At 48.5% G+C, this 27,198-nt stretch overlaps 12 protein-coding genes across 12 annotated transcripts; 5 read left to right on the top strand and 7 right to left on the bottom strand.

The window, feature by feature from the left end:
- Positions 1 to 188: 188 nt before the first annotated feature.
- N7518_000120 (Saf4/Yju2 family protein) lies at positions 189 to 1,069 on the bottom strand (the record flags this gene model as incomplete). The annotated part of the gene is made up of 2 exons (XM_057181048.1): positions 189 to 712; positions 772 to 1,069. The coding sequence occupies 2 exons, from the start codon at positions 1,067 to 1,069 to the stop codon at positions 189 to 191; spliced, it is 822 nt and encodes a 273-aa protein (XP_057046398.1).
- A 778-nt stretch (positions 1,070 to 1,847) lies between these two features.
- Positions 1,848 to 4,197, top strand: N7518_000121 (anaphase promoting complex subunit CDC16; the record flags this gene model as incomplete). The annotated part of the gene is made up of 2 exons (XM_057181049.1): positions 1,848 to 1,944; positions 1,997 to 4,197. 2 exons carry the CDS (start codon positions 1,848 to 1,850, stop codon positions 4,195 to 4,197), a joined length of 2,298 nt encoding a protein of 765 aa, XP_057046399.1.
- A 790-nt stretch (positions 4,198 to 4,987) lies between these two features.
- N7518_000122 (uncharacterized protein) lies at positions 4,988 to 6,446 on the top strand (the record flags this gene model as incomplete). The annotated part of the gene is made up of 2 exons (XM_057181050.1): positions 4,988 to 5,939; positions 6,004 to 6,446. The coding sequence occupies 2 exons, from the start codon at positions 4,988 to 4,990 to the stop codon at positions 6,444 to 6,446; spliced, it is 1,395 nt and encodes a 464-aa protein (XP_057046400.1).
- A 763-nt stretch (positions 6,447 to 7,209) lies between these two features.
- On the bottom strand, positions 7,210 to 8,886 carry xanG (cytochrome P450 monooxygenase xanG; the record flags this gene model as incomplete). The annotated part of the gene is made up of 3 exons (XM_057181051.1): positions 7,210 to 7,269; positions 7,318 to 8,187; positions 8,278 to 8,886. 3 exons carry the CDS (start codon positions 8,884 to 8,886, stop codon positions 7,210 to 7,212), a joined length of 1,539 nt encoding a protein of 512 aa, XP_057046401.1.
- Positions 8,887 to 9,559: 673 nt separating this feature from the next.
- Positions 9,560 to 10,194, bottom strand: N7518_000124 (DUF4149 domain-containing protein; the record flags this gene model as incomplete). Its single annotated transcript, XM_057181052.1, has 3 exons — positions 9,560 to 9,723; positions 9,783 to 10,053; positions 10,108 to 10,194. The coding sequence occupies 3 exons, from the start codon at positions 10,192 to 10,194 to the stop codon at positions 9,560 to 9,562; spliced, it is 522 nt and encodes a 173-aa protein (XP_057046402.1).
- Positions 10,195 to 11,988: 1,794 nt separating this feature from the next.
- Positions 11,989 to 13,051, top strand: xanC (transcription factor xanC; the record flags this gene model as incomplete). Its single annotated transcript, XM_057181053.1, has 3 exons — positions 11,989 to 12,097; positions 12,150 to 12,635; positions 12,699 to 13,051. 3 exons carry the CDS (start codon positions 11,989 to 11,991, stop codon positions 13,049 to 13,051), a joined length of 948 nt encoding a protein of 315 aa, XP_057046403.1.
- Positions 13,052 to 13,618: 567 nt separating this feature from the next.
- Positions 13,619 to 15,756, bottom strand: xanB (isocyanide synthase xanB; the record flags this gene model as incomplete). The annotated part of the gene is made up of 2 exons (XM_057181054.1): positions 13,619 to 15,144; positions 15,198 to 15,756. The coding sequence occupies 2 exons, from the start codon at positions 15,754 to 15,756 to the stop codon at positions 13,619 to 13,621; spliced, it is 2,085 nt and encodes a 694-aa protein (XP_057046404.1).
- Positions 15,757 to 16,469: 713 nt separating this feature from the next.
- xanA (isonitrile hydratase-like protein xanA) lies at positions 16,470 to 17,177 on the bottom strand (the record flags this gene model as incomplete). The annotated part of the gene is made up of 1 exon (XM_057181055.1): positions 16,470 to 17,177. One exon carries the CDS (start codon positions 17,175 to 17,177, stop codon positions 16,470 to 16,472), a length of 708 nt encoding a protein of 235 aa, XP_057046405.1.
- Positions 17,178 to 18,245: 1,068 nt separating this feature from the next.
- N7518_000128 (uncharacterized protein) lies at positions 18,246 to 19,784 on the bottom strand (the record flags this gene model as incomplete). The annotated part of the gene is made up of 1 exon (XM_057181056.1): positions 18,246 to 19,784. One exon carries the CDS (start codon positions 19,782 to 19,784, stop codon positions 18,246 to 18,248), a length of 1,539 nt encoding a protein of 512 aa, XP_057046406.1.
- A 1,273-nt stretch (positions 19,785 to 21,057) lies between these two features.
- N7518_000129 (glycosyltransferase) lies at positions 21,058 to 24,278 on the top strand (the record flags this gene model as incomplete). The annotated part of the gene is made up of 7 exons (XM_057181057.1): positions 21,058 to 21,214; positions 21,276 to 21,906; positions 21,975 to 22,211; positions 22,261 to 23,022; positions 23,083 to 23,764; positions 23,821 to 23,959; positions 24,022 to 24,278. 7 exons carry the CDS (start codon positions 21,058 to 21,060, stop codon positions 24,276 to 24,278), a joined length of 2,865 nt encoding a protein of 954 aa, XP_057046407.1.
- A 927-nt stretch (positions 24,279 to 25,205) lies between these two features.
- N7518_000130 (uncharacterized protein) lies at positions 25,206 to 25,815 on the top strand (the record flags this gene model as incomplete). The annotated part of the gene is made up of 2 exons (XM_057181058.1): positions 25,206 to 25,425; positions 25,499 to 25,815. Coding segments are annotated over 2 exons (537 nt in total), but the record flags the coding sequence as incomplete, so codon positions are not given.
- A 306-nt stretch (positions 25,816 to 26,121) lies between these two features.
- N7518_000131 (uncharacterized protein) lies at positions 26,122 to 26,952 on the bottom strand (the record flags this gene model as incomplete). Its single annotated transcript, XM_057181059.1, has 3 exons — positions 26,122 to 26,148; positions 26,401 to 26,630; positions 26,706 to 26,952. 3 exons carry the CDS (start codon positions 26,950 to 26,952, stop codon positions 26,122 to 26,124), a joined length of 504 nt encoding a protein of 167 aa, XP_057046409.1.
- Positions 26,953 to 27,198: the final 246 nt, after the last annotated feature.

A 27,198-nucleotide genomic window follows, 5' to 3' on the forward strand; every position in this document is an offset into this window, starting at 1 on the left:
GATGAATCATGACTACTCCGTACGTGTGCCCCTAAGTTGACTAGTCCAATCGGGACTAATTGTAGCTACAAAGGAGACAATTAAGACATTATCATAATTCATTTCATTGATTGGAGAAGAGACCTTTGTGCAACGTGGGTCCCCACGACACGGTCGCTATCTCCGGGTTGTTCGTCGAAGCTAGAAGATCATTTCTTAGCCAAGGACGCGTCCTTGTCCTTCTTAGGGCGGGCAAACTTCGCCCAGTACCCTCCAAGCTCACTTTTACGCCCCATAGCCGCCTCAGCTTCACGGAATTCCTGCTCCGCTTTAGCAGCCATCGCGGCAGCCTTCTTGCGTCTGAACTCCTGACGCAGGTTCTCTCTGTCCTCGGCTTCCTCTCTCGCCGCTCGAAGAGCCTCCTCGTCGATCTTCTCCTGAACAGTAGCGACGGCAGCCTCGTCGCCACGGGCCTCGGTGCGCTCGATGCGGGCATTGCGGGTTCGGATTTCGTCGAGTGCGTCGGCAATTTGCATCTCGCGCTTGGAGTCAAGCATCTTGTCTTCGAGTGCAGCCATCTTGTCACGTTCCAGTTGCTCCTCCTTGGCGCCGTGTTCCTTCTCGAGTCGGTTGAGGGTCTGCGCCTCGGTCTCGTCGTTGTACTTCTCGTCCTCATCGTCACGCCAAACTGCGAAGTTGCGCTTTGCGCCGCGTTCGCACTTGTAGTCGTTGTCTAATAATAAATGTTAGTTTGTATATAGCGAAGTGGTAGCAGGATGGTCTCAAACTTACTCTTGGGGTCGGTACGGAAAGTGATCTCACCGCTGCAGCGAGTGCAACGGATGTAGAACCGGAAGATTGGAATCGACAAGTATCTTTCGTCGAGAGTCTCCTTGCGCGCATTGAACTTGCGACCCTTGGGAATGTACTCGCCGCAGTGAGTGCATTTCATCGAGTAGGGTGTCATCAGGCGGACAGGGGACAGCTTGGATGATTTGCCATCCTTGCGAGAGCGCTTGGAGGAGCCTTCGATGGCCGAAGGGTCAAAATCTGGGGGGTAATACTTTGAAAGAACCTTTCGCTCAGCCATGATGGATTTTGATGGCGATGGGAAGTATGGGAAAGAAACAAACCTTCGCAAGAGAAGCTCTGGCATTATCGGGGGGCATCGTTATCGCCACGTGATCAATCAGCTCGGTTATCGCCGCTTAAGTCCGATGCTTCAGATGGCGATAAGGGTGAAAGTCACGTGTGGATGACGATAACAGAAATCCCCGAAGTGGAGCTACGCGCGCCAACAAGATTTTGAACTTAGGTACTTTTTATATGAGTATACTATACAAAAGGTACAAAGACATAACGTATCACGTTCATTTCCCCAACCCTCACCAGCTAAAACATGACTAACAGTTCTAATATGTAAAAATAAGTATGATTGATTCTATACAATTGGTATAGAAGTACCTATGAGAAGCATATTCACGCTTGGTATGATTTCACCCATAGTAGAAGCATCACATGACCTCTACATAATAGAAGACAAAAACTGCTATGATACTGGAAATGTCTGGCGAGGTCTTCCAGTTACCATCATTTTGAGGCTTTAATAGTAATTCAGCCCCTTTCTTAACCCAATACATATTCTCTAGGCGAACACTCTACCTACATTATTGTACATACATGTATAGTTAACCTTCCGCCATCACAGGCACGCACGGACCACTGTTTGGTTCAAAATAGGGCAAGGACCCGCTCATGTGAAAGTTGCCTGCGACTCGCATTGCTTGGGCATATCTCCGGGTTCTAACAGAAATATCCATGTCTGTTCTCTCTTTGAATCCATTCTTTAACACATCTTCTCTGTCAATATGGAAAGGTTCCTGCGCTCCTGGCGACAGGACGCGTTGAACCGTGGCCAGCATGATTCCGCAATCTACATTGGGGACAAAGTCCTGGCACTTACTAGTAAGGGCTATAAGCACTACGAATATACTGATATACTGACTTGCTTGTGAAGACAGTGACTCCGACGCGTTTTGGCTAGCCCAGGTACACTTTTCCAATAACAACTTCACACGCGCCCTAGCCCTCCTCTCCCGCAAAGATCTCGTTTCTCGAAGCACTGCCTGCCGCTACCTTGCTGCGCACTGCTACATAAAACAGAATCAATTCGAACAAGCCCTCTCCATTCTCGGTGAACACAACCCCACAGACCTGATCCGCAATAACCACACCCGGCGCAAAATCCAACACCAAAGCCATGTTACACTGCGCAATGGGAAGAGTGCGACACCGCGCAGTGATCGAGCCGAGGAGAGAGAACGCGAAGATGCCAACAATGTACGGTTTGAAGCCGCCATGTGTTATTTACGGGGGCTCTGCTTCGCTAAGCAGAATGCATTTGATCGTGCCCGAGATTGCTACAAGGATGCCGTGCGGATTGACGTGCAGTGTTTTGAAGCATTTGATCAGCTCATGAAGAACTCGCTCATGTCTCCCACGGAAGAATTGGAATTCCTTGAATCATTGGACTTTGATTCCGTCTCATCCCCCGATCCGATGATGGCACAAGAAGCCGCCCATTTCACGAAGATGCTCTACACAACCCGGCTATCAAAATACTCCTCCCCCACCATATTATCCGATGCCACCGAAACCCTATCCACACATTATAATCTTGCAGAGAATCCCGACATTCTTTTGTCCCGGGCCGAAGCTCTGTATACGCAATGTCGGTTTGCAGAAGCTCTAGAACTGACATCTTCTATCCTCTCCACATCTCAGTCAACCGACCTGTCCACAAATCCCAGCATTCCGACACAGAACAACCTTGGCCATGCTCCAGCTATTTATCCGCTTCACTTAGCTTGCCTTTACGAGACCGGTGCCACGAATGCCCTATTCTTGCTCTCTCACATGCTCGCGGATCATTCGCCCGAGGAGCCTTACACATACTTGGCAATCGGAGTGTACTACCTTTCAGTCTCAAAGGTGGCTGAGGCGCGGCGCTTCTTCTCGAAGGCGTCACTGCTAGATCCGCATTCGGCGCCGGCTTGGATTGGATTCGCGCACACCTTTGCCGCAGAGGGTGAACACGACCAAGCTATCGCAGCATATAGCACTGCTGCTCGACTTTTCCAGGGCAGCCACCTCCCCCAACTGTTCCTAGGAATGCAGCATCTCGCTCTCAATAATATGTCTCTGGCGCACGAGTATCTATGTGCTGCTCACGCTATGTCGACTGGAGCTGCTCCCGGCTCTGTGCCTTCCCTCACGCCTAATCCCTCGGGGATTGTATCCGCGGTTGGTGGGGACCCACTGGTTCTCAACGAGCTTGGAGTGGTCTTTTACCATCAGAATCATCTTAGCGGCGCGGTCGAATTATTTGGGCAAGCACTGGCGCTAGCTACTTCTCTCCACTGCGAACCCAGTGCCTGGGTAGCTACACGTGCGAATTTAGGTCATGCCCTTCGTCGCATGGGCCGTCTGTCCGAGTCCCTTCGTGAATTCGATGAATGTCTTCGCGTGGGCGCAGGAGGCAGCAGCATGGGCTACTCGCCTTTTTTGGGTGGTGGCTCAGCGGCGATCGCTACCGCATCTGGGGTTGGGGGCTACGAAGATCGCGGGCTGACCGGTTCTCTTCATACGTCTCGTGGCCTTGTATTACTGGAGTTGGGACGAACCACGGACGCGGTGACTGCCTTGCATGAGGCTGTACGTGTACTTGGAGCGAGTGGTGGCGGCGATGCAGCCGGGGGTGCAGGCGTGGCTGGTACATTACTTTCACGTGCACTTGAGCTCTGGGCATTGGAGGGGCGACAAAGGGACCACACGGCTTTTGAGGAGAGTATGCGAGAAGCCAGCGCAGCCTCCTCCAAGCGCCGGGGATCTACCCGGTCCCGTGAACATAAAGGGAAAGAGCGAGTTGCCCCGGAAGAGATGTCTCGACGGCGTGGGCGTCAGGAGCCCTTTGTGGAAGGATGGACGGAGGAGGTGGCCCATGTCGCCACAGCCCCGGCCGAAGATGAAAATGTTGAGATGGATCTCGACGACGAAGCTGACGGCCTTTTGCGCCGAGCTCTTGACCGTGTACGACACAGCCGACAACGTCGACCAGCAGTACCTGCTACCCCGGATATGGATGCCAATGAGCCGGCTGCTCCATCCAGTGGCCGCAGTCGGGGGACACGACATGGCCGGAGTCACTCTAGACAATGACGGGGCTTTTGAATCCTCCTCGGGTGAAATTTTGCGTTATGTTCCATGCATTGCAGCGGGCGTTTCTGCCAGGGAAAGTTGGCTAGGGGTTGGGGCAATTGCTTTTTTTTATGGATCTCATACTAGATGATCAAACAGATATTGTTAGGGACATTCCTTATACTTGTATCTAGTTTGATGGAGGAACTAGAAACGGTAGTTCAAACAGAGCCCTCTTCACACTTTAGCCTTTGAAGCTATATTTTATACGGCGTAGCGTCCCGGCTATTATCCACTAGAGGCAAGTACTAGTATAGATCAACAGAACAGAGTATGTTGTTATGCTGTACTATACGGAGACTATCGCCCCCAAATAAAATCAACAAGGAAAAGGCTCACGGTGAGACGGGTGACTTGGTGTCTTGGCAATTTCTCTTCTCTTTCTTCTCTTTAACTGTCTGTCTCTTCTATGCATATCGGACGATTATCCCCAATAACGCAGTTAAAAACCCAAAAACAGGTGATGACGCCGCTGCCCCCACTGGGTGTCGGGCTGAGGCTCGCCAATCCGCCCGAACGGGGGGCGTTTTAGCGGCGATCGTCCGTAGTTGCGCATCACTGCCATTTCTGGGGGCATGTTTCAGGGTTTGCCTTGATCGGCCCCCTTCTCTTGTTTCTTGCCTTGAACACTCTTTAGACAATTCCTCTGCATACCTTCTGACACCTCCAGATCCCTCCAGATCCCTCCAGATCCCTCCAGACAAACTTCAAGACACTTCCAGATCATGCCGTGCCAGTCTGGATCTTTACCATGACAGCCTCATTTCCTATTCGCCCGCGACGCGGCTTGTCCCTTCTGTGCGTCATAACCGCTTTTAGCTTCAGCGCCATCATCGTCATTTGGTTTGGCATGAACTCCGACCGAGAATACATTCACCCTGTTCTCACCCAGCTAATCCCCGCCGGACACTGCGCCTGCGAATCCTCTACTACCTTCCAGTGCTCGACATGCCTCACCTGCCCAGAACCCGGTCTACAAACAGACCGGTCCCCCGTTTGGTCCTTTGAATACGCCCGCGACGGTCATAATGAGACTCTCAACAAGAGCCAGTGCAAAGCTGCCTTCCCCGGGTTATTCGAGGATGTTGCGCGCGGTGGCAAATTCTGGTCTTCGCATGGTCGCTTGTCGTCGGTAGAACTAGGCGCCATCAAGATCGAACATGGTATGGCGCGTGCATTTATCTCTAATGGCCAATTATACGTGGTCACGGCGCGGTCCAAGGGGGAGGATCACCGACGGAAAATTCTGGGGACATTGAGCTCAATCCATCGTGCGCTGGCCGCCGACCCAGAAAGAGCTTCTAGACGCGACTTTGAATTTGTTTTCTCGGTGGAAGATAAGGTCGACGATGTGACTAACTCGGAATGGCCGGTTTGGGTCTTTTCGCGCACTCCGACTGAGGAAGGGGTTTGGCTCATGCCGGATTTTAGCTTCTGGGCCTGGGATAACCGAGACAACTACATGGGGCCGTATGACCAAGTGGTGGAACGAATCAAACGAAGGGATATTCCTTGGTCAGAGAAAACGCCTCAATTGGTTTGGCGGGGCAAGCCCAGTTTTGCGCCAAAATTGCGACGCGCGTTGATGGAGGCCGCTAGGAACAAATCGTGGGGCGATGTCAAGCAGGTTGATTGGAACACGGGTTCCAATGTCCTTAGGATGGAAGATCATTGCCATTATATGTTTATTGCGCATGTCGAAGGTGAGTCTAATTTTTCTTCTCTCCCGCGACTCGAGGACGCCAGCTGACGACGTGCACTATTCAGGTCGGTCGTACTCGGCTTCATTAAAATACCGACAGGCCTGCAATTCGGTCATTGTCGCACACAAACTCCAGTTCATCCAACATCACCACTATTTGTTGGTAGCAGATGGTCCCAACCAAAACTATGTCGAGGTCGAGCGCGATTTCAGCGACTTAGCCGAAAAGATGGAACCCCTGGTCAACGACACCGAAGCCGCCAAGCGCATCGCCAATAACAGTGTGACGACCTTCCGTGAGCGATATCTGACCCCGGCAGCTGAGGCTTGCTACTGGCGATCACTGTTCGATGGCTACGCCGGGGTGTGGAACGGGACTGTCGAGCAGTGGTCCGATCGTAAGGACCGCGAACGAGGGCTTCGATACGAATCATTTGTGCTTCTAGAGAGCGTGAAGATGTACGAATTCGAAGCTGCTATCACTGAACAATGGCAGGCTATTTTGTAAGGATAGGCAAACAGAATACGGGAGACTACATACAACCCACAATAATACGTTAATACCTAATTGCGAGCCAGAATAGATATTGTCTACAATATAGTCTTTGATTTAGGGGTCCCCGCTCACTTGACCAGCACCATATTTGATTTTGCCGGCAGTATAGTTTGGAATATAAGTAATTTTACATCCGAATACGTCGACATCACAGCAACTTCACGATTACAGTGACACAGCAAAAGTATTTGGAACACCAGCCCCACACCCCCTTAATTACATAAGATTCTGCCAGTCCAAAACCTCCGCCAAAACTCGCGTCGCACGCATCTTAGCGTGTTTTCTTACTACGCGTTTATGGTAGGCGGTAAAATCTAGTATAGGCGGTCAGTGAAGTGGGTCCAGGGGTGTTCCAAATACTTTTGCTGTGTCACTGTATATATTTTAGTTTTGTACGGTGACTGTAATTTGTTGATTAGTAAGTAAGTAAACACAGGCGGTAAGCTAGGCGGTCAAAATTAAAGACATAGTCCGGGGCCGAGAACAGCCCCACTCGTTTCCCCGAGCTTCGCATTGTTTCAACGACAGCTGTGTCAGTACGTTGAACTCTTACATTTCAAGATTTGTTCGTACTTGGACGTCGATTCGTGCTTCTTTGATTTTATAGAGTGCTTCATTGCGTCATTCTAGTCGATTGCCACTCATTATCGCGCTTCATTCCACGTCGATCACCCCACCGAGCACTCATCAAGCAGTCCAGTCTACTTCTGTTTGTTCACGAAGACCCCAACTTGGTCAAAATAACCCGACAACCCAGTGGTGCTAGAATCCCACCCTGTACAAATCAGCATACATCATCAAGACCTAGCAGAAAACCACTTACTGGCGTCATCTTCAACCGATACGCAGGATCAACAACCCAGCTAACCCTTCCCAGCAAAACAAACAACAAAATCTTCACCTGCAACAATGCAAACCCCTGCCCAAGGCACTTCCGCTTATGCGCATTAAACGGAATATACGTTCCTCGAACTGTCTCCCTCCGAAACCGCCCCTGCATCTCCTCAACACTCTCCCCCCACCTCTCCGCCCGAAAATCGCGCGCATCCTCACCCCATACATCCGGGTTACTATGCACCGCCCACGCATTCCACCCCACAAATGTACCCTTCGCAATGGGAAGTTCCCCACCCAGCAGCGCCGGCCGCAACGCGACGCGATTAATGAGCTGACAGACAGGCGGGAAGAGACGAAGTAGCTCCAGCACTACGGCCGTTAGGTACGGCAGGTTGTTTATAATTTCCTGGGATGGATTCGGGTGAGTCTTGGCCGTATCGAGGATCTCCTCCCGTAGCCGATCCTGGATATCGACTCGAGTGCCCAGCTGCCAGAACATCGAGGTTACCAGTTGCTGGGCGTTTTCGTGTGCGGTTAGGAATGTTATCTTTAGGTTGTCGCGGAACTGTTTCTCGGTTATGCGGCCTGATGTGTATGCTTCGCCCAGCATGTGTGAGACCATGTCTTCGGATTCGGTGGGATTAGTTTCCGTGCGCCTTTGAAGCATTGTCATTATCATTGTGTAGAGGCGGTTGTCGAATTCACGCATTGTATTGTAGGCACGTTTGCGTGACGGTAATAGCCAGGGGAATTGATCGAGGTCCGGGAAGCTGAAGTACATTGGTTTGAAGAGGGTTGCTTTGATAATAGATTGGAGGGCTTCGATTCGAACGGCGCCGTTTGGTTGGCCTAGGCTCTGGTGTGGGTTAGTCTTCAGTCTTCAGTTTTCAGCTATTAGAGATTGAATGCTCGTTGCAGGGAGGCCATGACAAGGTTGACTTGATACCTTCAAATCCAAGTCCAGGAAGTTCTCGCCCATCACATCCACAGCCCATTTCTGTACGTCTGCCATAATTAAGATTCCTCTATTCGCTCCAACCTCCTTCTGCAGATCGATTAGAACATCCACCAGCTTCCTCGACTGCTTCAGCAAGGACGTTGTCTCAAAAACCTTCTTCTGCAACCCGACCTTCATAATACCGGTATAAACCTTCCAATTCTCGCCATGGGCATTGATGATGTTATCACCAACAAGTGTCGCAATAACAGCATTCGGAATCTTAATCTGGCTCCCAGCTTTCGCATATATGTGTTCATTGCGGAACATATCAGTCAACCAATCCGGTCGTGAAACGAGCACACTCCATCGTCCAGCGAACCAGACTAATACGGCACCGTGTTTCTCCAGTGGAGCCCTGAACCATCTTTCGTAGATCTCGTCTTGGCCCATTGAGGACCATAACCCCAAAATTGAGACGTAGATTGGAATTCTGGGCAGATTTGGCAGTGTTCGAGGGACATGGAGGTACCAGGTTAGGAAGAGGAGAGGTGGGAGGAGGATGATTAGGAGTATGGAGAGAAGTATGGAGGATAAGGCTAAGGCCATGTTGGGCATAGGCTTGATAGATTTGGTAGAAACGAGAGCCAAAGAGATTGAAACGGGGGTCTGCTACTCTCTTGCTGGTACTATATAGCGAGTTAGGTGTCTACTTGGTGCGCCGCACCCTAATGCATTAGGTGTCAGCAGAAGTCAACACGCCTGTGCTGAGGTCGTACTGTCCACCGTAACCTTTTTTTGGCCATCTTTCTGCTGGATTCTACTGTTAGGTGGCTTTGGTGTGTTCAATTTGCATTTTGGTGATTGTGCACTCGACGTTTCTGTGTGGTGAGGAATATAGTCCCATAAATGGTACTCACAAACGGAGGTTACAGGATGTCTAGCTTGGAGGCAACTTGTGGATACAGTAATGTGGCCTAGTGGTCGCTTTGACTGGGCCATTCCTCGACTCATTTCCTCATGACCGTCAGGTTTCCGTCGGGGTGACGCTTGATCTCTGCAGGTTCACCTTCGCGCGAGTTTTGTTCCATAACTCATGACGGCATTCAATTATATTCTCTTATTAAATGCAGACTATGTGATGCTTAGGAAGAGACTCAGCCTAGTTGAATTGTTACAGAAGATTGCTATAGACTAGCTAGCTGGTATTGTATCTATTGGGTTGAAGAGGAATATGTAGACAGCCACACATGTACCAAAGTTCTTGTCCAAGATCTGAGATAGGATTTGCCTAAGCTCCTGCTAAAAGTGTAGCAGACAGCGAGAATCCATAAAATACGGTGGCTATCATAGCAATAGCATTCAAATGGATAGCCATTGCGTGATTTCGCGCGAAGGTACGGTTAGCCCGAAGCACCTTCGACCCATCGGAGTCAGCATCGGTGCTCTCGCTTCCTGCATGGTGAATTTATGTTAGCCGTATAATCAAGTTTGGCGCTTCACGAAGAACCTACCTTGTAGCGCCCTCCTGACCAATATCGCAGTGGTCGTCCGAGGTCCATAGACGAACCAATTCAGACATCCCGTCAAAGCAATTAAACAAAGAGAAGCTACACCCCATGGATCTTTGACCAATGACAAAATGCTGTATGGTGGGTATGTTGCTGCCGTCAACGCTGTGAGTCCGACCTGGGTTCCGAAGTAGATGGGGAAAAGGCGCTTTTGGAGGATAATGAACTCCTTCATTGGTAAAACTTGGTAGCAAATTTTTGTATTGATAAAGCTCTAGACATGGTGAGTCACGAGATTTCTTGTTTCTTCAAGGGACAAGAGACGTACCTGATAGAGCTCTGTCCCAAGGAGAGCGCCATAAGAGAGAAGATGGTATGGGAGAAGGCTGCCCACTGTCTTGAGAAAAGAGTCCATTCTATCAGGCTACTCTGATAGAAAGGCTTGTGGTGACTGGAGGAGGGAAGATAGCAGAGTCGGAGAGAGTGGTAGTACTATTTGGCTGGCCCAGCTGCCTACAGAATCCTTGGCGTACTGGCTGAGATGACCAACAAAGTCAAGGCTGATGAATTGATGAACAATGGTTTTAGTTGTCTATGCTTGGATAGTCGCCCTTAGTTGTAGTCGCATTATGCAAATATTGCCTTATTTTGTATATATTCTACTATGATGTGAATGCTATGCTGTATTGCTTTATATTACACATATGGAGGGCTGCACAGATTTATTTATATCCTAGACTCATAATACAGACAGAGCATACAAACCACTTGCGGGATAACAATTCTCTGCATCACGCAGTTACACAGAGAGATTTGCTTTCCAGAATCCAATCCAACAATAAATCGAACCGGATCTTCCGCCAGTCCCTACGGCTAGATCTCACATGCATATATCCAGGGAGCGTGAAGCATGAATGAGCGATCACAGTGGCACCACACAGCAGTGCCCCATGTTCACGAAAGAAGTCATTGACACTCTGAGCTGTTAGACCGAGAATGGGAAATCAGCCCGTCTATGACGCTACTACATGAATGACTCCTTAGGGAGGTGTTCGTTGCCATATCCTCGGACTTTCAAACCAATTGAAATTACCCAAGAAGGTAATGTGACCTCTCCAAACCCCAGAGTAAGAAAATATATAAGATAACTGGCAGTTTGGATCAAACCCGGAGTATATCCAGCGTGAGCTCGTTGTTCTTGCAGGATTGAGGGGGCCAATACACGACGTGTCTTATTTTTAGACTTCAGATTGAACGTTGCACTAGCTGTACTTCCCTCGCAACTGGTAGCCTGTCACCATAGCCTGGCCTCCCTGTCTTCTGTGAACTGTTGGCCGCTGTCGGCCTGAAGACAGATAAATCCCAATAGGAAATCGTCTCTCTGATTAAATACCAACTTGAACATCAGATAATGACAATTACCATTGCCATGTGGGCCATGTAATCGGGTAGTATATAGAAGCTGAATTCGGAGATGTCCGAATCTACAAGAAGATACTTTGACGACAACGTGTAATTTGAAGTATAAGTAGGCGGGATAATTATCCAAAGTACCGGGGGCAAGTAAGTTACCACTGAGGGAATGGTAAGACGGTTTTGCCACGTCAAGGAGTCTAAAACTAGTCTGTGGGCTCTGACAAGCGAGTTTTCGAGCCAGTGAGATGGATCAGAGCTGAGAGTTTCATGGGGTGTGGCGAATCCCAAACCACTGGAACCAAGGAATGAGAGAATTCAGGGCAGCGCCATGTCCATGCACATGCCCATGCCGAGGATAACCTCTTATTACACCCCCTCGTGCGACCATCATGAAACCTTCTCCAAGAATGCGCGAGTCGGCACAGGAGGTTTTTCTGCAAAGGGTTGGCAAGCTGAGAAAGGCAGGTATTTTGACATAGTCAGGTAAAACAGCATCACGAGGCTGAAAAGGCGGAGGTTGAACCAGTGGCTTTCAGACCGAATCACTGATTACCGAAGATCCGTTGTACAAGTTGCGTCACACAGTGAGATCAGGCGTGACTTTCCCTCGTGGGCGCACGGCCTGTATAAAGCCAAGGGAGGCTGACGGCGAGGGGCCTTTTCCCTCTGAGTTCCTGCGCTGGATATCAACTCGGAGCCTCTGCTGACGAGATTTATATGAGATATGCAACGTCCCCGAGCCCGAAAATATCCCTCAAGACCATAAGACCGTAACAAAACAATACTCTACAAGATGAAGATGGAAGATCAGTCTATGAGTCCCAAGGATGATATTCTCAGCCAAACACAAGATCCACTGGAGAGAAGGAGACTGCAAAACCGCCTTTCCCAAAGAAACCACCGTAGGATATTGCCCCAAATAGAGACGACGGGTTGGAAACTGACAGAGCCTAGGTCGCAAGATTAGGGAACGCATTGCAAAGCTTCAAGATCGCGTCATCGCCAACGAACTGAGAGCTGCAGCTGCTCTAAACGGATGGGATCAGGTATATAACCCTTCGCTGTTCCCGAGGTCTCATTCCTCTTACTCGGAGACTGAGCCCGTCTTTACCTCGCGTGGTGTCTCCTCTTTAATCCCAGACCAATGTACCTCATTCATGCCGTCAAATCCACCGTTCTCGCAATCATGGCCAAACGACTTCAACACGTTCCCACAACAGGCGTATCTTGGCGACCTATCCCAATTTACTGGAGTCAGTGAAGCAAGTCCAATATGTCCCATAACAAGGGCTCCAGTACAGCCGGACCATAGCACATCACCACCCAGCTCTGGTGTCAGTGGGGAGACGTACCGGGGAATGATAGGTACACCGGAGACGTTAGTACCAGACTCTTTGTCTACAGCAGCGCCCAATCAGCCGCTGTACTACGTTGCAACTGGTCAGTACTCCAACTGCATGGTATATGAGTTATTATCTGAGCCAAGAAACTGACAAAAAGTAGAACAGGCATTACCACAAATTATCCAGGTCATCAACACCATGTCTCCCCAATACAAAGTGATTGTTTTGGTTCCCCCAGAGTCTCCAGCATCGGCGTCTATGGCTGTATTCCCTTCTCCAAATTATCAATATGGTTCTGGTCATACCGGGCCAAATAATGGTCCTGCAGCACAGCAGTCTGACTCCCAGAGCCTGGGTTGTCTGTGTTATCCTCAAAATATACACCCTGGGCCTCCTGCGTACTCCGCTTCAAAACCATGGATGGGCGGGGGGTCATATTTGCAAGCTTGTCCTTTACACAAGATGGCAAATTCAGTTTCCCCAGGGGGAGCGTTTCCTGTTACGATGATGTGAGTCTGTGTGGCGGTGTATAAAGATAGAAGTGGTAGAGCAGGGGCCGATAGTGGGATATACACAAAGAATGGGCATGGATAAATTGTGAATATATCTTGATGTCTACTATCTAGAGAACAATTCTTCTAGATTTACCGACAGTGAAAGCTTATGGAGTGTATCCCGGATAATAGTGGTCCGGAATAGATAAGTTGACTATATAAATGAGGATACTTCGAGGTAGACTTACCACCCTAACTGGATTGAATATGGAAGACACTTCCAATGAACATAATGAGGTAATAGTAGAGTTAATAAAAACGGTCTTTATCTTCATAGTTCCACGCAACTGGCCAGATCAAATGGCAAAAGAGAAGAATTAAAGGTTAACCGACCAAGTACGGAATTCCACAGACACAGACTCGAAATCTATTGGATATTGTATTGAAGACTTGTGTAATTGCTTCAGAATACTCGATATCTTTGCACCAAACATAAGCCAAACATGAGAGCAAGAAAACGAGTGACCATGGACAGAAAAGAATAACAGAGCACACAATATTGAAAGCAAAGACACATAAGAAATTCTCAGTCACAGTGAATTCGCCACAGCTCCCGATCACAGTTACTGATATATCCAGTGCGAGTATGCAGCATGGCAGTATTATCACTAATCAGCAGATCACCCTTCTCCCAACCAAAGCGAAGACAAACTCTATAGTCATATGTGATGCGATCCACAACCTGAGCTAGATCATTATCGTCATTCTCAATTGAAACCTCACAGGTCGAGAATTTGGTCTTGGTTGAGTCCCACGGCTGATGCCAACGCAGACACGGAAGACCAGAGATAGGATGCTTGACGATCAACGGCAGATTCTTGAGTTTTGCATTCCAGAACCCATCGTTGTCCATAGCCCAGGTAATCTTTTCGAGACGTTCGGCAGACCATGGGAGAGGTAGGTACCGGAAAAACAACCGGGAGCTCGCAAACAAGGTATACCCATTGCCCTTTGGCGCAGTAGCAGGACAAGTGAAGAACTGATAGCCCGGTGGGTGTTGGACTTTCTTCATCTCGCCTGTTTCTGGGTCGGTGATCTCGTCGAACTTGAACATCCCATCAAAATGCATCGGCATAGCCTCGTTCGAGGTCACATTGTTGCCCATTTTGTCAGAGCGGCCGTTGTCCCGTACCTTTTGGATTATACCAAAGCTCCACGGGAGAATAGTGCCCAGCTCTTCTCCCTTCTGGACGTAGAGATCTTCTTCTAGAGTCTCGGAAAATCCACGTAGGACAATTGGGGACATGCCATTCGACAGCTGGCGGACCTTTCTCATGGGGATGGAGCGGATTGACGGTGGAGGATTGACATTGTCGATATCGGCGGGGCGGATGATGAGCCCGCAGGGATAGAGATGCTCGAACTTGACAGATAAGCCGTCCTCGGTCCAGTCAAAGAGACTCGACCTTTCACGGAAGAAATATGGTTGTCCGTTCTTATAGATAAGGTCGTGCGTGTCGCGTACATCTTCAGCGTGAACCATGCGGTATAAACCATCCAGTCCGACAGCCACAACAGAGTGCCAAGGCGTATGACCCAGTGTTCCTCGCATCTGTGGAACAAGCGAGATAGAAAGCTTTTTCTCGCCTGCAGACTCGTGGATAGACAGTCGTACGTAATCTTTGCGGTTGGCTTTGATGGCCGCCGCAAACATCTTGCCCCGAATGATCATTTGCCGTGCGGTCTCGGCAATATGCGCCTGCCGAGCGCGTTTTGACATGGATTTATCCTTCTCCTCTAGATGAGCCAGATCCTTGGTTAGAAATTTAATGTAGCCCCGGTATGTTAGGCATGTATCATTGTCGGTTTTGATCGCCTCCGTCGCATCGAAGCTCGGGTCAGCAAAGGTGTACATCAGTTCTCGGCGGAGACAACTAGCGTGGGCCAGATAAAATGCCTTTGCGGACTCCGGAGTTGAGGATGGGAACCATGGATGCTCGAGAAGTTCGAAAAGGCGAATGAATTTGACATGATGGAGCTCTTTCTCGACGGCCATTTTTCGCAGGGCCTCCCCATAATCCCAAACGGTTTCATCGGGGACGCCCAGGAGATCTAACATATGTCAGTATTTCAGCTGGGAAGACTATTTCGATTATGCTCTTTACCATTGTATACCAGCCCATCCGAACTGATGTAGATATCGGCACCAGGGGCGTATACTGCACCGATATTTTGGCAAAGCCCATTCAAATGGGCCAATGCCAATTCTTCCCCAAGGTCGGGCATAGTACCCAGCACCTTACTGCGCGCATTAGGCGACTTGAAAGGAAACGCGGGCAATATCATGCGGATGGGCTCTTGTCTAGCGATTTGCTCCAGGACAATTGGAACAAACGACTCAAAGCCCTTCCAGGAGATACCGGCCTTCTCAAAGTCGACACCATAGCTTTCGATGATCTTCAATACCTCCATAGCCATCATTTTATGTTCCGATAAAGTATTCGAGATTTCAGAGGTGAATCCGTTGACATTTTGTTGAGTACCATTGCCGTTTGAGGCAATGGTCACCGGATCGGCACTGTCATATTGAGGCGTCATCTCCACAGTCTGCATATTGAATTTCTGATTGGACATTCCATTGCCGAAGAATGGGATTCCATTCTCAGCGAGCTTAGGGTGGTATGTCGTGGGAACCATTTCCGCACCCGGTGCCAAGGCGACCATTGTGACTCGATGTGGAATGTATGAATCCAAGGGAGATACTCTGAGCCAGGCACTGATCTACCCAGAAAAATTATGAGGCAAAAGCTTGATTAGAAGGTAACTGTATTGGTCTCACTTGAGTCCTGAGGAAATAGATAAGATGTGTTGTTTTACCTAGAACCAGATGGTGCTATATAACCTGCATCGGCTAAAACAGCATCAGCTAGAACACTGACCTCGAGACAGGACCGTTCCGATGACTGTAACTCCTAATGCGGACTAACAGATCAAGTCTTATGTTCAACCTAGGGCATCCCAGACAGGAATGGCCATCACCCTGTACAACTTGGGGCCTTTACTTCTCTACTTCATCCTATGAATGAGGTAATTATGGAGGGAATTCGCTAAAAAGCCTTGGCCAATTTGGTAAAAGGTTTGAAGTTAGATTCGTTAGATTGAATGTTGAGTCTGAGAAGCTTAAATCCAGAAAGCTTCACTCAACCGTTCAGTGGTGTTCGCAAAGATCACGTAGAACCAAAGAATGAGGTGGCTGGAAGGATATTCCCAGCGTAAATGAGAAAAGCCTCAATTATTCATGGTGTCCAATGACTCGCAATGCATCCAAGTTTCAGATTTATTGGACAGAGCTAAGCACACGTGTTGTGACACCTCTGCTGTGTTCCGATTCCACGCTGCTACTTGATTCACAAGATAGCGTTCGCGAAGCCTGCAGCTCACTCTTTGAGCTCACGCCAATCATACTCCATAACCCGAGTAACAAGTGCAGCCATGTCATGTGTTGTCAATTGACTAACAAGGTAGCATGTGGCGTCTAAGCCTGAGCTGACCCCTCCGGCCGTGATGAGTCGAATACCGTCTCCCTTCAACAGACCCCCATCAATGTATCGCCTGTGCAGTACAGTAGTAGTATGATCCCCCGGAGCATTGAACTGGGCACAAATATCTCGAAGTCTATCAAGAGCATGACGGTGGGTTGTAACAGTCATTCCGCCGAGTATACCCGCAGCCCCGAGCAGAAAGGCGCCCGTGCAAATCGACAGCAAAATCCTGGTGCCTGATAACAAAGCAACAGGTAGCGCTGCAAACTTGCGAATCAAATCAGGCTCTGGTGTGATGTTTTCTAGCAATGGCTGCAAAACTGACGGGGGACCACCTGGGATGACTAGGATATGAAAGTCTGAAATCCGATCGACCGCGTCTGGCAAAAGCAGGTCTGCATGAACCGTAAGCGAATTTGCAGCACGAATCGTGGGGCTGCAAGCCACAGTTGTGATTTCGAACATTCTGTCGGGGCTTTCTGGGTTTCGGTTGTGCGAGACATGGGATAGGACTTCGATCGGGCCTGCAAAGTCGAGGATGTCTGCGCCAGGAAACAGGAGGACCCCGACTTTGTAGTACCTGTTGGAAGGTTTAAGAGACATAATTGCCACGATGAATTGCAATTTGGTCTTGCAAGACGTACCGATGTAGACGTCTTTTGGCGGAAGCGTGGGAAGGATAAATAATAGCAATAGTGAGATCCTCAGAGCTGATTCTGGGATTTCGCTTGAAAGAGATTAGAAAGGCTGAGGTGCATTTTACCTCGGAGCGTTTCTGACTCTGCTGACTCCGAAAATAACTGCTCGACTTTGTCCAACCCCGGTCTCCACATTCACCGATTCGACGGTTGGAGATTCTTGCAAGATGTCTATGCGCTTGGAAACGAGGCTGTCTCATAGCCAGTAGTCTTCTTGATGTCAGCAGCTATTGGTTCAAGTGCTCGTAGATGGATCCTAGTCTTCTAGCCACATCTTCAACCAGTCTTGGTATGTGCCTACATCCCGGAGTGCCAGTGTGCCAGCACCTCTAGCATAGAACTCTGACCTTTATAAAGCTGACAGACAGTACACGTTTCTTATTTCCTCTACTTATTACTGTGTAATAATAGAAAATCAGTGTAATAATAGAAAATCATATTGTAATCAACGATATTTAATGATACAGCGAGCGGGTTGTAGTTGCCCGTAATTTTGTAGTCGCTAGCTAATAAGTCGTGGTTAACAGAACTAGGAAGAGGAACGGGGGCGCTTCTTTGGGACAGGAACGCATGCCCATCCGTTCGAAATCAAAGGGCCCATAGGGTCCGCGAAGCAAAAGATAAGTCGTGGTTAACAGAACTAGGAAGAGGAACGGGGGCGCTTCTCTGGGACAGGAACGCATGCCCATCCGTTCGAAATCAAAGGGCCCATAGGGTCCGCGAAGCAAAAGATAAGTTGTGGTTAACAGAACTAGGAAGAGGAACGGGGGCGCTTCTTTGGGACAGGAACGCATGCCCATCCGTTCGAAATAAAAGGGCCCATAGGGTCCGCGAAGCAAAAGATAAGTTGTGGTTAACAGAACTTGGAAGAGGAACGGGGCCGCTTCTTTGGGACAGGAACGCATACCCATCCGTTCGAAATCAAAGGGCCCATAGGGTCCGCGAAGCAAAAGATAAGTCGTGGTTAACAGAACTAGGAAGAGGAACGGGGGCGCTTCTCTGGGACAGGAACGCATGCCCATCCGTTCGAAATCAAAGGGTCCATAGGGTCCGCGAAACAAAAGAATTTGAGGCTCGTAGAGTACTTCATAGCCAAATCGGCCCAATGCATAATCCCACAGACTTCTCCATCCTCCAGGCAAATCGATTCCTCCCCTGCACGCTGTAGCCGTACAAGAACTGAGCCACAGATACCTGCACGTAGTTGTGGAGCAGTCGTAATCATGGTGTCGTTGGTGGCATAAATGCCTTGGTGCATGATGACATATTTCCCGTCGGGCGGGTTCTCTCGTCTATCACGGAGGAAATCCTGTCCTCTCGGACATCCCAGCACCCGTACTCCGGCACATAAAAGGCGCTGCCGGCCGGTAACGAAACTGTCAATGAAGAATTTGTCTCCTGTCTTAACCCCGGTGAATGGGATAAGGACTTTAGCTGCTGTTTCGATATCCAGGAATCTATTGCTAAACGCAACAGTATCGTCCAGCTTGGCAAGTCCGATGTCGGTTTCGTCGATACGTTCAGTCACATAACCGACCCTCGAGTTTGCTTGTAGCACTCGGAAATGATTCGGATCTCCCAGGTGATCCAACTTTTCGTCGAACTCCCGATCCCAGCAGTGACACGCAACGGTGAGCCTCTGCTCAGAACCCTTCTCCACCAAGACCCCAGCCGAGACGGCATCCTCTTGATCAGAAGAAATCATCGCTCCAGGATTGAAGAACCCCGTAGCAGCAATATAGTCGGAGTCGTCTGAAACAAGGGTATTCAGATCTGCTGGCTTAGGGGATATAAGCCGTTTCCACTCGGAATTAGCGAGCAATCCATTCGAGTAGGTCAGTTCTAACGCGAGATTCGCGAAGGAACACGGTAGGGACCCGACTCTCTCTCTCCACGCATCCTCGTCGACCTCGTCGAATTCAACGATAATGGTATTGAAGATGAAGGAGATGGCTGCGGCTTCCGGGAAATGTTGTACAAGAACCATAAGGAGCGTTTCTGGTTTTGGCATCCTATACGGTTTCAAGTCCTGAACCAGATTTTGGTCCACGTGAACGAACTTGTCTATTTCCGTCTCCCCTCCAGAAGTACCAGGAGTGAGAGTGGGCAGCGGGTCATCCATTCCCAGCCAGAAGGCTAAGCAGCCCGATATGGTAAAAGGGCGTTGGGCGGGATCCGGCCGCTCAGAGCAACGAAGGAATATGAATGGCTGCATAACCCACATGTCTTCCACCCCGAAATGCTCTCGTAAGTATTCAAAAAGCAAGTCATGACATTTCTCCCCTAACGATGGTGTCGATCCATCATCATCGAGCAGTGAAAACTCGTTAAAGTCGAGGGCGGATGAGTCACGACAATACGCTGAGTTGATTGCAGGTTCCCCAGTTTTCACAGGTGGGGGGGACTCGGACCTGGCGCGAGGTGGGAGGGATGACTGCCTAGCCTTGACTGGGCTGAATGATGGTCGCTTTCGCCGGCTCCGTTTTATGGTCAAAGTTGATGTGCTCGCCATGGTGATATTTCATCAGTATCAGATTAATCGCGGTGATAGAAAGATGGAAGAAACCAGATTAATCGCGGTGATAGAAAGATGGAAGAAAGTAGAAGTTATTGGGGTGAAGAGTGGGAAGGAGACCTCGGGAGCCCCGCTCGGATTATATTAGTAATCAGCACCTGGTTGTGATGACTAATAATTCAGTTGGGTTCCCGACTGTGGGAGACCAGGGTAGTGCGGGATTAAACATTCCCCTATCCGAGGGAAACCAGAGTCAGCCCCAACAGCGACGCGGTCGATGTCGCTCCCGCCGCGAGAGCTCAGTAATCCACTAAGCAGCAACATACCGACACGACATAGTACTCGACATACTCGAGTCCCGGAAGGGCCTTAGGGCTTTACAAATATTCCTTATTATATTCATTAATAGAGCAAATTTTACAAGTTTGTATAAGTTCAACTTAAATTCTATTATATTATTTCGATCGCTACGTATACCTATATACAAACCTTACTCTTAAGTTCCGTATTACCTTAAGTCGTTAGGGAATCTAAGTTTCAAATGTTTATAGATCTCGATATAAACTAGTCGACTCTAGGAGCGGGACCAGAATCTTGATGTACATTTAACTTCTTTGTCTCCGGTTTCTTTGAAGGTTGCCAAGGATCGACCATGTGATCATCCTGACAACTGCAAGTGTCTAAAAGAGGGCTCGGAAGCTAGCTGAGCACATTACCGTGACGGGCACGATTCAGGGACGAAGAGGTACAGAAGTGCCTCCCCAGGCAACCTGGACTTAGCAAGAATTAGTCTCTGTAGAAAGAATACCATACGTTTATCCCCCCCCACTGTTTGAATTGTATGATGTACGCAAATCCTAAATAGTATTGCGGGCAAAATATCTACTGGCGCACTGGCGGCTGCAGACTGCCGTAAACCGTGCCGCGGTCTACTTGTTACCAGTAAATATAATCCGACCGAGAATGACCTAGGCATTGAGTGACGAGCAAGGCGGGTGGTCTAGACCCAGCGATCGTTCACATAAAGCTAAAGTTTCACATACCTTGGGCGTAAGAAGTCTACAGACGTCATTAACCACCAAAACATAACATGAATGGCATTTTGAACTTAGGTTTGTCAGAGTTACGAGAAGGCGAGAGTGCGAGAGTCCAAGGAGACCTCGCCACGTGTTGGACTTTTTGTCTTGCCTCGTCTTGACCATCGCTTTTCCTGATCGTCAATCTCACAATTATTCCTCTAACCATCCCACGCGCCATACCCCTGTCGATCATGGCAACTGTACTAGCACCAAATCCTGCAGAAATATCATTCGAGAGAATGGACATCAATCGCTCGGGTGGTTGGTCGAGTGAAGATACTAAGCGAGCATCAGATGACCCCGATGGAGTGCAATTTTTCGAGGATGGGTTGAACGCCCGTATTCTAGGTAAAAAATGTTCCGGCGAGAATCACTGACTTTGCACTAACGGGATCACATTTTGTTGTAGGTGACGGCCGAGTGGATATCCATATCGATCAGCATAAACCGCACCTCGGAGGGCTATTGAAGCACATCCAACGCGCGGATATACATTCTGAGCGAGATTCCGAATGCGCTGTCAGCGCGGAACGGCCCTACACGAATGATGAGCATTTCCCACTGCATTTAAACCTCGTCATCCAAGTGATTGGTTCTCGAGGCGATATTCAACCATTTGTGGCACTAGGGAGAGAACTGAAAGCACACGGTCATCGAGTCAGATTGGCCACACATTTAGCTTTTCGGCAGTTTGTTCTCGATAGCGGTCTAGAGTTCTTCAATATCGGAGGAGACCCAGAGGAGCTGATGGCTTATATGGTCAAAAATCCGGGCCTTTTACCGGGGTTCAAGGCAATACGCAGCGGAGATATCCAGAGGCGTCGCCGTGAGATGAAGGAAATCTTCAATGGATGTTGGAAATCTTGCTTTGAAAAGGGTGATGGGACTTACCTTCACCAGATTAAGGAAGACCCATTCAGTAAGACAGTGGATTACCGACAGCGGCCCTTTGTGGCGGATGCTATTATAGCAAACCCTCCTAGCCTTGCCCATATTCATTGCGCCCAACGACTGGGCATCCCTCTCCATATTATATTCACGTGAGTTGACCCTCTTATATAGTAATCTCTATGCGCCTTTCGTATACTGAACACCTAATCAATAATAGGATGCCCTGGTCACCAACCCAGTCTTTTCCTCACCCGTTAGCGAATGTTCACCGCCGGAACTGCAAGCCAACTTTCGCAAATTTCGTGTCCTACAATATCGTCGATATGATGGTATGGGAAGGATTAGGAGATATTCTGAACACACTTCGCAAAAATACCTTGGCACTCCAACCCCTGGATACAATGACTGCCCCAAGCATACTACACCGACTACATGTGCCACATACGTATATGTGGTTAGTAACATATTCCTGGTTGGCAAAAGTATTCTAATATTTGAAACAGGTCCCCTTCATTACTACCTAAGCCCCCTGATTGGGCTGATAACATCGATGTATGCGGCTTTGGCTTCCTCCTATCAGAGACCAACTACACACCACCAACGGAAATAGCTGCATTTCTCGACGCAGGGCCAAAACCAATATACATTGGATTTGGCTCGATCGTAGTTGATAATGCTACCAAACTGACAAAAACCATATTTGAAGCAGTCAAAAATTCCGGACAGCGGGCTCTTATCTCAAAAGGCTGGGGAAACCTGGGGGCAGACGAAGTGCCGGACAATATTCTGATGATTGGAAACTGCCCTCACGATTGGCTGTTTCGGCAGGTTTCATGTGTTATCCACCATGGTGGTGCTGGCACCACAGCGGCAGGGCTCGCGCTAGGTCGACCGACGATAATTGTCCCTTTCTTTGGAGACCAGCAATTCTGGGGAAACATCGTTGCGCGGGCTGGAGCTGGGCCAGCACCAATACCACATAAAAATTTGAACGTGCAGAATCTCTCAAACGCAATCGCGAAAGCGCTAGAGCCAAGTACTCTAGAGAGAGCACAGACGATCGCGTTGAAAATGCAGGAAGAGTCTGGCGTGCGCCATGGGGTGAATAGCTTTCATCGAAATCTTGACCCCCAGTCATACAGATGCTCTATAGTCCCGAATCAGCCGGCGGCTTGGCATCTCAAACATACCAAAATCAACCTCAGTGCCTTTGCAGCAACGGTTCTAGTGAGATCAGGGAAGATCAGCCCAGATATGCTCGTGCTGTAAGTCTTGTTCCACAAAGTCACCACAGCTGTGAGAGTTTCTTGCTGATTCGCCTCCAGTTACCGTCCAGTCGAGTATGATACATTGCTGGACCCTGCCGACCCACTTACTGCTAGTGCTCAGGTGCTCTTTGGAGTCATTACGAGCTTCGTGACTGGGCTTGTCGATGCTCCCAGAGAGATTGTGCATGATATTGTTTCTGCTGCTCGCTCAATACGCCAACCCCATGAACATTTTGATCGCCACGCAGCATGTCGGGCAGTACTTTCTTCACCGGATCATTTATCTCCAGAGAATAGTGATGGGACTGAGGAAACACAGATTCAAAATGAGAACGAGCAATTGCAGATTGAGAATGAGGAACAGCGAGATGGTGAAATCCTAGAAGGGGAGAGTGCCCAGGAAGATACTACCGATGCGGACAATGAAACCGATGTCAACAGCATTGATCGTATTCGGAGCACAGAACGCAAAAGGAATATCCAGCTCGAGAAGGCCAAGACAATGAGCAGCTCGATGACACCGACAAATCCACCTAAATTCACTATTTTACACGAAGCTGCGTTACACGGAAGTCAAATGTCCAAGAAAATATTGAAGATAATCATAGTGGTACCAACCGATTTGTCACTGAGCATGGCCAGAGGTTTCCACAACGCACCCAAATTATATCACGACACGACAGTAACCGACATCCCCCAGGTGGTCAATCTTCGAAGCGGGCTCAGGGCGGCAGGAAAGGTAGTAACAGCCATACCAGCGCCAGTCTAGGGCCAGATATTCTAACATATGTACAGGAGTTCCGAGATGGATTTTACTTCGGTATCAAGGGCCTAGGAACACAGCCGCACCGTGGTCTTAAGCACGGAGGTGCTAAGGGGCTTCTCAAAGGTGTCGGGAAAGGACTCGGTGGGTTGTTTCTCAAGCCGACAGCAGGTATGTGGAACATGCAGGCAATGTTTCTGTGATCTTATTGTTTACAAGCTAATCTTAATCAGGGTTATGGGGTCTAGCAGGATATCCCTTAAGCGGGATAGTCAGAGAGATCAATGACTCGCTAGGCAGACATCAAAAATGCATGATTGTAATGGGTCGAATTTCGCAAGGACTCGAAGAGATGCGAGAATCCACGGCCCAGGAAAGGGAAGAAGTATCCAGGGGATGGATTACGATTGAAAACGACTTGAAAAAGTTGAAAACGCACCGCCATTTGCATATGTCGGACTCCACTCATGCTGTGGTATTATTTGAGTGAGGTTTGAGGTGCTCTTGTTAACTTCACCGGAAGGGGTTAACAGTCTGTATATTACTTTGTATTGATCAGTTACCAGCGTCCTGAACGCGTCTTTTTTTATTGTTTGACCTTGTGCGTTGAGTCCAGGTCCAACATTGTATCCGGCTGTATATAGAAGAACATGGAGAGTAGACCGACCCAATTGGCCTTAAGCAAGGATACCTGCGTCACTTCGTACTGAAAACCATGAATCGAAGTCTGAACTTACAGGCGTATCACCCGTTCCACACAAAGGCGACGGGCAAGGGTTGTTGGTGTCTTTGAGAATAGCTCAATTGGAGTGCAAAGTTACTAATATCTTATGTTTACCACCTTGACTTTAATTACCCGTTATGAAAAGCTAAAAATGAACTATTAGCCTCTCCCTCAAAGTCTATGCGACAACTCTCTATAAGGAGACTTCCACAATAGGACCCTTGTAGACGTGCCGGGCGCGCACAACGTAGTATATAATGGCAAGGAAGACGCTGCCCCCGATTGCCACAATGCTCTCTACTATTGGGTCTATTATACTTGGCCAGAAGCTGAAAAAGATGACAATGCTAATATAGATGATCGTATACCTGTTAATCATGGTACTAATGATACCGAGGTAGTGGAAAGATCCCTAGATAAGCTTTCTACCGGGCACGTTAATAATATCATCCTCGTTAACTATCGTTATATCGGGAGATATCACCACGGACGCGGTGGTAAAAAAAGGAAAATAGAAACTATTAAGTAAGAGGGGTATATGCCCGAAACTACTATAGATACTATATCCTCTATAGTGGTATCCGAACTAATGTTAATTAGGGAAAGTAATATAGCGACGGTCATTATAAGGAGGATGGTAAAATAGGTAACTATTTCGTAGAGTACTTACCTAACTCTACTATCGCGACCTAGGGTCCCAAGCCCACATATCTGATCGACGAGGCTCCATGTCAACGACAAGCGGGAATTAATTCTAATTGCTATTTCTGGAACACGAACGGCACATTTTCAGGCCTTGTGCCGTATTCGGACCATTGGGATGTCCAGCAGCAATGCTATTGTGACGTATATCCCTTCTTTGACTCAGCGGCCGGTTGTGAGGAGTGTTTCAGAAAACATGGAGGCATTGAGGGTGGGTCTTTTCCACAGAATATATTGGCGCTATGCTTTTCTCTGGTTTGATTGAAAAACTAACATTTACACAGGCTACCACTGGTTCCCGCAGAGTTACGTGATGGGGGTCTCGAGCGCCTACTGTAGTGCCAACCCTCAAACGACAGGATTCTACCCTTTCGCAAAAGAATGGTCGTCGGGCTCGGCGGCCAGTTTGCCCACTACCACTGCTGCTGATAGTCTAGGCACGCAGACAGCTGCTAGTCTTTACTACACATATGCTGAGGAAAATACAGCTGCCGGTGTTAGTAGCACAAGTGAGAAAAATAGTACTGTGTCAAGCACACGCCTGAGCTTGGGTAGAGCCCTCATGGCCGTACTATCGCTGGTTCTAATGCTGACTCAATGAGGTTGTATGGATTTGAACGAAACTCGGTGAATATCAAATGTAATTAGTTGGTTCGAGCAATTTCTGTCTTTCTGGTAACTATACTTCTAGGGAGTGGTCAATGATAAACGGATCAGAAACTTTTGGGACATTTTTGGCTCCAAGTCTAGTGTCTCTCCTCTTTGCGTTCTATATTTTCTCGTAACTTTGCGGTACTAATGTAGACGCTGTTAGTTACGAGGTGCATTTTGACCTCCGATGTTGCTATCTCCTATCCTGTCGACCTTGTTTGGTAAACCTTATGTCTTCGCCTAGTAAATATGAGGATCATTTGCGCTTGGTAGAGTCTAGAATCTAAATGATGCAGAAAGCTGGAAAAAGATGCTATGTAAGGGCACTGAAACAACCACAGAACCAGGCAGGAAAACATCAAATAGGTCCTGGTCAATAGCCGCCTCACCATGCTATTAACAGGAAACCTCACAATGAAAACGCTGGCGGAAAAAAAAACCAAATCGTGAATATAACCCCGGTGATACAATCACGAAAGCCCACCGTAAAGGATTAATATCCTCACGAATGTAGAACACGTTGAACAAAACTCACGTTAGAGACATTGCCTGTCAGCATATGGGCCTTCATATGGGTCTCGACTAGGTCATCAAAGGCAGTAAAGAGCTCAAATAACGCGGGGAAATGTTCCTCGGGGACATCTTCACACCGGGCCCGTACATGCATGGGTACACCGCCGATACCGCCGTTGTCGGTCCAGTATCTTTTCGCGAATTCGATCAAGGCCATCAGTTCAAAGACATGGCCCGAATACCCTGCGGGATCTGTAGAAGATCCCAATCGATGTAAGCATCTATTTCAAGCACAGGTTTAGCAAGAGTCAAAGCTTCTCCAGTCACATTTGTAGCCGGCTTCTTTGCAATCGCAACACTTTTGTGGCGAGCCGGCTTCAATTCCCCACATCACATAAAAGGGGTATCTATCATCATTCCAATTGCTGACTTGGAAGCGAAAACATTGCAGACACCAAAGAGTATCCAGATAAATGGTTTCGTGGCATGACTCGCGTAGGGGCTTGGTCTCTTTGTCCGAAGATAGCGCGTCTATATCCTGACATGCGATCCGAGGCATGATGAAGTCCGCCATGGTGGAAGCTAAGACTATTGGAGGTAATGTCAAAGACCGTTGAGCATGAAGAAGGAAAGTAAGAGCCAGTGATCAAGTAACGGTCAGTATTCAAGTAAGGGTTTAGTTGGTAAAGAAACAGAGATCGGGAAGTATGGCGAGGATTGCAAGGATGGCTGATAGGTGTTTATCCGCGTTGGTTGTGGTGATGTGAAGGAGAGAAATACTAATGTAGTCCTTTGGAAAGATATATATGTCCACTTCTCC

This window comes from Penicillium psychrosexuale (assembly GCF_028828465.1).
Source record: "Penicillium psychrosexuale strain IBT 29551 chromosome Unknown utg000001l, whole genome shotgun sequence".
Classification (NCBI taxonomy): domain Eukaryota; kingdom Fungi; phylum Ascomycota; class Eurotiomycetes; order Eurotiales; family Aspergillaceae; genus Penicillium; species Penicillium psychrosexuale.